At 37.7% G+C, this 9,147-nt stretch overlaps 1 protein-coding gene across 1 annotated transcript in view; it reads left to right on the forward strand.

Annotated features, from left to right (window-relative positions):
• Nucleotides 1-5,482: 5,482 nt before the first annotated feature.
• Nucleotides 5,483-9,147, forward strand: part of LOC102013611 (olfactory receptor 14K1-like) — an 8,824-nt gene continuing 5,159 nt past the window's right edge. Inside the window, 2 exon segments of the mRNA XM_013512882.1 lie at nucleotides 5,483-5,594; nucleotides 5,736-5,933. Of these exon segments, the coding sequence (XP_013368336.1) occupies nucleotides 5,483-5,594; nucleotides 5,736-5,933 (310 nt within the window).

Genomic DNA, 9,147 nt, shown 5'->3' on the forward strand with positions numbered 1-9,147 from the left:
TCAGATACGTTCTTTCTGCATTCAAAAGATTTCCATAGATTATGGTTACTAAGGCATTTATTTATTTATTTATTTATTTATTTATTTATTTATTTATTTTTTGGTTTTTCTCCGGTACTGGGAACCGAACTCACGACCTTGCACTTGCCAGGCAGGCGCTTTGCCGCTGAGCTAAATCCCCAACCCCCAGCATTTATTTATTTACTTATTCCTGAATGCACAAAAGCGTGTTCTGTATGTATCAGACATGAACTAAATGATAGAGATTTTTTTCCCGAGAGCCTGCATTTCACAGGTGAAGGCATAAAAAGAACAAATAAAAAGGTAAGGAAGGACAAATCTCAGGCAGTGACAGGTGGTGCTATTTCAGAGATTAAGTGTGGGGAAAGGGATTCACCTGAGTGACCAGGCCGCTGACACTGAAATGCAGAGAGATCTCAAATCCATACACAGGAGCTGTGCCGAGGGTGACTGAGCAAACACAGCTCAAATCCAGTGAAGGTTTCGGGCGCCGGGGTCTCCTGGGGAGAAGCAGGCTGTGAGGAACCTGGAGACTGTGCAGTGGGTGAGTGAGGTGGGAACTTGTGGAAGTGGATCGCCCATTCCAACCTTTCTTCTGGACATATACACACAGTGTAGGCAGGAGAGCACAAAGTGGAGAAATTATTTTTGGTTCTTTCAAAGGTCCTACTCTATCAAAATTTTAAAAATCTATTTTGAAACAGAGGAATTTAACAGTCTAGCCAAAGAAACTTGAAATTTATACCTTAAAATAATTCCATTTCTTTAATCACCCAATAAAGATTCCTCTTTAATTTAAAAATACATCACCCAACAAAGATTTTTTAATCACCCAACAAAGATTCCTCTTTAATTTTAAAATACATTCCTCTTTAATGTATTTTTAGGAAATGATTCTAACAAGTCTACTTGAGTTGAAACTTTTTCAGCCAAGTAGAAAGATTTCAGTGTAGCAGTCGATGTCTTCAAAGTGAAGTAGACCATCATGTTGTGTTGGAGAAGGTCTTTGTGACATACACATACAGCTCTACACTTCTGGAAGACTCCGAGATTCCTGCTAGGTTGGGGCAGTTTGACAGGGAACAGCAAAAAGTAAAGCAAACAGGAAAGTCATTAACCTTTTGTAAATTTCAAGTCTTGCATCATTTAAAAACCCTCTGTAGGCAAAAACTAGCAAACAGATCTTTTTATAGACACTTAACTAATACACATGATTCCCCAAAGAAAAATCTGAATAGCCTTATTAAGTGGTTATTTCTTGTTTTGGTTACTTTTCTCATTGTTGAGACAAAATGCCCAGCACCCAAAGTTAATGGGGAAGCATTTGTTCAGCTCACAATTTGTAGAAGTTTCAGACCCTAGTCAGCTGGTTCAAAGGCAGGGAGGCACATGGCAGGGGAGCAACCCTTCACTGCAGCAGAAGACAGCAAAACAAAAGGGGCCTTAACGGCATCTTTCTGTCGCTTTTGTCTTATCCAGACTACCAGGATCAGGGCAGTCACACACCGTAGATCCAGCCACCTCTGAAAAAGCCCACCTATGACCCCATGAGGCTGTTGGACATCTAAACAAATGGCATAACATGTCTCAAGACCACTAGCATCATAATTGCTGTTGTTTTCTATAGATAGATCTGCGTGCCATAGGAGTTATTCAGAAATAATACCGTGAAGGAGATGGCTGTGGTATTTGCCAGTATTATAGTAAGCTTATTAAATATTCCCTTAAAGGGCATTACATAGGTTGCAGCAACCCATCTCATATTTTGCTACTATACATTTGTCCTTTACCACAAAAGTGGCTGGCTATGCATCTTTCTACCTGCACATGGGAGATACAGAAAGCAGATATTTCACCATAATAATCATGATGGTTTTAAATGATAATAAGAAAATTTTACTTAAATTTTTCATTCTTCACTAAAGTGCCACTACATTGGATGCACCAGTCTACACTCCCACCAACAGCGGAGAAGGGTCCTTTTTCCCCATGGTCTTGCCAGCATTTGTTATTGGTTGATTTTGTGATGACAGCCATTTTTTCTGGGGTACGATGGAAATAAGTGTGGAGATTCCTCAAAAAACTAGGTTTGGAGGTCCCATTAGATCCAGCTATTCCCCTTCTGGGTATTTTGTAGAAGAATTGAAAACATCATACCACAGTGATGTATGTGTACCCATGTTAACAACAGCACTATTTGTCATGGCTAAATCTTAGAAACAACTCAGATGTCCATCAACTGAGGAATGGATAAAAAAAGATGTGTTATTTTTATACAGTGGAGTGTTACTCAACTCTAAAGGCTTTTATAGGGAAATGGATGCAACTAGAGACCATATTCATGAGTGAAATAAATCAGACACACATGTGTAAACATTGTATTGTCTCCTTAGTGTAAGAAACTGAGAGAGTAAATAAAATCTAAAATGAACAACAGATATTGTGAAAGGGGAAGAACCTGTTCAAAAGGAAATAACTACTGGGATGAGGCAAAGGAAAAAAGAAAGAAAGAAGGACGGGAAAATACATATGTAAATACACAAGATAGCTAAGGTTATTGTATTACTAGTTTCTATTGGTTTATAGAAAGGAACAGTTAATGCTTAATTTTTTAATTAATTTTGCAAGCCTATATCTGGGAATCTGAATAAATACTTTAAAGATAACAATATATAATATAACAACCATTGTTGATTTCATATCATCTTGTTTTGAAATTCTGTATCACTTGTAATGATTTTTATTTAAAATTAAAAAGAAAATAAATAAATTTAAAAAAATAAAGTGCCACCTAGGCAAAAGGTGTCTTATATAACATTGCCAGGACTCCAGAGTATTTGAGCATCAGGAAGTGTTGTAACCCATGCATAACACACACTTCACGGTGCTGGCTACCTCATTCTGGATGCAGACTTTTTCTGGATGGTAAGTAAGGCAAAACCGGATGATTGAACCTAAAAGTTTACCCCCAGAAATAACTTTAGCCTGGAAAATGCTGGTTTTTAAGTTTGGTTTAAGATGCTGATTTTCATGTTTGAAGACCTGTATACTTGGGAAACAAATACATTTAATACACCATGAAGTCAGCAATACTGAGTGCCACAAACCAGGTCAGAACTGTCTAAGGAGGCAGCTCTGTCCTGCTTCTTATCGTGGATGTCTAGATGTCCCTGTTAGTTATGTAGAAAAACTCAAATCCAGCATTAATTTTAGAAATAGGAGTTAAAGCTTTTGTCTAAAAGCACCAGACAGACCAGAGAGGAGAGTTGGGACCTGGGGAGGGTGCTAGGTTGCTCCATGGTTAAATGTGACAGGCTGCTGACTGACTCTCCAAGTCACCTTGAAGGGCAAAATTATTCTAGTACCGCAGAAAGCAGAGAGAAGAGAAAGTTAACCCTCTAATTGCCATCTTAGAATTTCCAATGTACAAGAAATGTCTTAAGCCTATTAATTAAAGTCCCCAGTTGAATTGGAGCCCCAAATTAAATTTATCAATGTTTGTTTCCCTAGGCCTGAAATTTTTATGCCCATGTTCTGCCTGGTCCCTGAGACTGAGTTTGTAAATGTTAGAAATAAAGTTGCCTGTTTAGACTCAAATGGGTTCTAGAGGCAGTGAAATGTGGCTTTAATAAGTTTGGCTATTTTGAAAACCTATATAAACAACTTTCTATGGAAATCTGACAAAGACCCAAAAAAAAGAAAAAGAAGTGGAAATTGTTGAGCTCAAAGTAAGCCATTCATTCTTTGTAAAATTACTCGTGAAGGTTCCCTTTTTTTTTTTCCTGATTAATTTCTCCCAGTATGGCCTAATTTCCTGGCTTGATTTAAATTGCCTGTAGTACTTCCTTTTTGCTAAATGGACCCCATTAGGATACACTGTTGTAATTTAGAGCTCCATTTTAGGGCCTTATCTCTGGGGTGGGCAAAGGGAGAGAGGTACACACACACACACACACACACACACACACACACACGTGCACGCACAGGATCAGAGAGTGAAAGACCCTTGAGCAGGAGGTATTCTGTCTCTTACCGTTTGCCTCTAGGAAATTAACAAGATTACAAAGAGTCTGGAGCTGAAGCATACAAAATCCAGGCCTTATTTGGCTGAATGAAATAGGAGATGCTTAGGCCGAATATCCACTTTTAAACCAATCAAGGTGTGAAAGAATTTTTAGGAGGCAATCTAAAGTGGCATGTGCTAAAATTTGAGAAATTTGGGAGCCCATGGTAACTGAAGAGAGTGTCCAGGAGTCCATCTGGTTTGAGGGTATGCAAGGAGTTGGGAGCTGTTTAAGAGCAGGAATGAACAATGATTGGGAATTATAGGGTGCAGGGTGATTACCGGGCCTTACAGACCCACAATGATGCATCTGCAGCAGGTGAGGAAGCATCGCTGGGGGAAGGGATTTGAAGTGGCTGCTGCTGATACCAGAATGGTGGTGGTTGGATTCCTTCAGCCAGGACAAAGGTATAAATTGCAATCTCTTGTGCTCTGGGCTGGAACTTTGGGGGTTTTCTGGGTTTCTTATTTTAATTTCTGCTCTTCTCAGCCACTGCATGGGCTCTCTGAAACTCACAACAGGTGAGAACATCTTGTATTGTAATAAAGAGAAAATGCACTGGGTGTTTCCAGTATGTGTCAAGAGACATTTTGAAGAAATGGTTTAAATGTTACTCAGTGAGTGAGAGTTTCTAGAGTCTGGTATTCACTTATAATCTTGAAATCAGTAGAACTTTGAGACTACGTATGTTGAAACTAATATATTTCACCAGAGTTCAGATGTAAACACACACAACATATGTGCCTTTCAATAGCTTAGTTTAATGAATATAAGGAGGCAGTCAGAGAAGCCTATGATAGGGTGTCATGGATGAATTAAGCAAGTAGCCAAGCAACATTTAGGCTTAGAAGTGTAAAAGCAAATCAGATAATGCACCCAGGTTAGGAACTAATTCAAGACAGTAAGACAAGCATAGAGATGCAAAGGTAAATTCAAGAACGAAGTATAAAATGGTGGGATGAGAATGGAGAGAGACGGACTGTTACATCTAGGAAGAAAAGCGTCATGCAGGACACGCTAGGTTAGAATTTTACAGCCCTTTCTAGCTCCAGACCTGCAGAGATGCCCAGATAACTCGTTCTGTTTAAAAATCCCTTTGAAGAAACCCAAAGCGTGACTGGAATTTGTTCCCCTTTGGAATGCAAGAGCTTTTCCCTTCTTATTCCCAGCAATCACTCCTGCCTTCCTCCTTTTGTCCTTCAGTTTTGGGAGCCAGAAAACAGGTTTATACCAACTTAAGTAACCTGATCTGCTTCACCTGCATTTTTAGAAATGCTTGTATTGCCCATTTCCTTTCTCCTGAGTTTTGAATTAGAAGCTGTATATTTATGTCAGTGGATGTACGTTCTTTGGTCTGTAGCATGATCCTACCACTTTAGTTTGTGACCCCAGGGAGAATGCACAATATTGGCAGAACGGACAACTACACCATAGCCGGAGAACTCCTTCTGATGGACAGTTCAAATTCTAGAGAGCTCCAGTACTGCAAGGCCTGCTTTTTTAAAGCAGGTTGGCAACCTTGTGACCATTGCAGTCATAAGGACAAACTAGGGTCTTCACTCTCTTACTTTTTTATAAGACATTTGTCCCTCATAGACCTCTGCAACATCTCTGTTATTGTTTCCAAATCCATCATTAATTCCTTTACAGGTAGCAACTCCATTTCACTCAAAGAATGCACTGCTCTAGGTTTTCTGTGTATTTTCTTTGCATTTGCGGAGCTTGCCCTCCTGGTGGTCATGTCTTATGACCGCTACGTGGCCATTTGCCACCCTCTGTACTGTTGGCTCGTCTTCACCCGGAGTCTGTGCACACAGGCCGTGGAAGCTCCTGGGCCAGAGGCCTGGTGTACTCTGCTACGCACACAGGGACCATGGTCAGGCTTCCCCTCACAAAGTCCACTGTGATCCACCAATATTTCTGTGATGCAGCTCAAATTCCGAAGATATCAAATTCAGACGTTCAGTTCGCTGAATCTGTGGTGTTTGTAATAAGTGTTTGTGTTGCCTTTGTATGTTTCATCTTTTTTTGTGACATATAAAAATATATGTTTTTTGGTATTGATGTGTTTTCTCTTTTTAGTTTAAAGACAACAACAAAAAAACAATAAAAATGATGCAGAATTTCAAATCCAGATAGTAGGAAATTAACAATGGTTATTATATTGCATATTGTTATCTTCAAAATAGTTGCTTAGATTACCACTCATAAGCATGTAAGTTTAATCAAACAGTATAAACACTAACTGTTCCTTTCAATGAACTAATAGAAATTAATAGTACAATTACTATTAATTTCTTTCTTTTCTCCTTTCCCTCATCTCAGTTATTCTTTCCTTTTTGAGCAGCTTCTTTCTCTTTTACAATGTCTAGTCTACCTTTTGGATCTTATTTACTTTTTTAGTTTTTTATGCTAGGAGACAATATGATGTTTACACATGTGAGTCTGATTTATTTCACTTATGAGTATGGTCTCTAGTTTCCTATAAAAGTCTCAAGTTTACCTTTCTTTATAGCCGAGTAATACTCCATTGTATAAAAATACTACACCTTTTTTATCCATTCCTTGGGTGTTGAGCATTTGGATTGCTGCCAATACTTAATTATTATAATTTGTGCTGCTGTCAACATGGGTGCACATACATTTCTGTAGTATGATGTTTTTAATTCTTCTGGGAATATACCCAGTAGGACAATAGTTGGGTGGAATGGGACCTGTAATCCCAATATTTTGAGGAATCTCCACACTGAATCCCACTGTGGTTGTAGCAGTCTACACTCCCACTAAGAGTGGAGAAGGGTTCCTTTTCCCCACAGCCCCACCAACATGTTATTGGTGGATTTTTTGATGGTAGCCATTCTTTCTGGTGTGAGATGGAATCTCAATGTTGTTTAATGTGCATCTCTTGAATGACTCATGGTGTTAAACAGTGTTTCATGTATTTATTTGCCACCTGCATTTCTTCATGTGAGAAGTGTGTATTCATTTTAGATGCTCATTTTTTGATTGGGTCTTTGAATTTTGGAGGTCTGATTCTTAAAAATTGTTTATATATCCCAGATTGAAATCCTTTGTCTGAGGGACGTTTGATTAGGTATTTTCCCAATTTGTGGGTTTTCTTTTGACTCTTATGGTATTTATTTTGATGTAGTAAATCCATGTTCTAGATTCCTTGAAATATTTCCCATGCAGTTTGGTTTTTTGTTGTTCACGAGCTCTCTGCTTACCCCTATGTCTTCAGGATTTCTACTTTCTCTTCCAGTAGATTTACTGTTTCTGTTTTAATATTTAGATCTTTGATCTATTGTGATTGTAGTTTAGTGCATTATGGTAGACATAGGTCTAGTTTTGCCTTTGCCAAGGGGAAAGCCAGTTTTTCCAGCACCATTTATTAAAGAGGCTATCTTCCTTCCAGTGTACATGTTTGGCCCCTTTGTCAAAGGTAAGGTAGCTGAGTGTGTTTGTAATTATGTCTGAATCTTATAATCTGTTTCTTTGATCCTTGAGTCTGGTTTTAGGTCTGTTACATGCTGATTTTATCACAGTAGTATAATTCTATGCTGATTTTATCACTGTAGCATAATTCCACATCAGGAATTGTGATGCCTCCTGCCTTGCCTTTGTTTCCCTGGATTGCCTTTGTTATTCTAGGTCTCTTCTGGTTCCAAATGCATTTTGGGAATGTTTTGTCTAGATCTGTGAGGTATGCTAATGGTATTTTGACCAGGATTGCATTAAATTTGACTAACAACTTCAGGAGTATGTTCATGTTCACAGTGTTGGTTCTTCTTACCCATAAGCAAAGAATATCTTTCCATTTTCTGGAATCATCTCTTTTTTCAGAGTTGTGTAATTTTCAATATATATGTATATCTTTTACTTCCTCTGTTGGATCGATTCCAAATTCTTTCATTGTTTTGTGTGATATTGTGAAGGGTATGGTTTCCATAATTTCTTTTTCAGGGAGTTTGTCGTTTGTGTACAGAATGCTGTTGATTTCTGAGTGTTGACTTTGTAGCCCACTATGCCACTGAATTTGGTTATTGAATCTAGATGTCTTTTGGTGGAGATTTTGGAGTCTTGTATGTAGAATATCATGTCGTCTACAAATAATGTTACTTTAACTTCTTCCTTTTCTTTCCTTTTTTTTATTTCTCTGTTGTCTAATTGCTCTAGTTAATGTTTCCAGAACAGTACTGAATAGAAATCATGATAGTGGACATCCTTATCTTGTTCCTGATTTTAGATTAAAAGCCTTTAGGTTTTTGTCTATTCAATATAATGTTGGATGTTGGTTTATTATAAGGGGCTTTCATCAAATTGAGGTAAAGAGCACTATTCTCATTTTCTGTAAGGTTTATAATCATAAATTTTTGTTAGACTTTATAAAAAGCCTTTTCTGTATCTATTAAGATGATCATGTGGTTTTTGTCTTTGGTTGGTTGATAGGATATATTATATTTATTGATTTGCATATATTGAACCAACCCTGCATTCTTGGGGTGAATCCCACTTGGTCATGGTGTATAATCTTCTTGATGATTTGCTGCATTTTGTTGTTTGTATCTTATTGAGTATTCTTGCATCTATGTTCATTAAGGAGATTGGCCTGTAGTTTTCTTTTCTGGTTGGCTCTTTCTCTGGTTTTGGTATTGGATTAGTACTTGTCCCCAGGAATGAGTTAGAGAGAATTGTTTCCCTTTAAATTTCATGAAAAAGTTAGAGAATTATTTGTGTTAAATCTTCTCTACATTTTTTGTAGAATTAAGCTGTGAATCCATCAGGACCTGTGCTTTTCTTTGTTGGTAAGTTTTTCATTACATTTTCAATTTCATTGACTGATATTGTGTTATTGAAAATTTTTTATCTTCTTGATTCAGCTTTGGTAATTCATATATATCTAGAAATCTGTCCATTTCTTATGTGTTTTCCATCCTATGAGGGTAAAGAATTTCAAAGTAGGTATTGATGATCTTCTGAATTTCCACAGGATCCCTAGTGCCTTATCAATGCTTATTAATTCTCAGTGCATGAATTTGAGTCTTTGTTTTTTTTGATAAGG

The sequence above is a fragment of the Chinchilla lanigera genome, unplaced genomic scaffold (assembly GCF_000276665.1).
Source record: "Chinchilla lanigera isolate Chin_1 unplaced genomic scaffold, ChiLan1.0 scaffold00017, whole genome shotgun sequence".
NCBI lineage: Eukaryota > Metazoa > Chordata > Mammalia > Rodentia > Chinchillidae > Chinchilla > Chinchilla lanigera.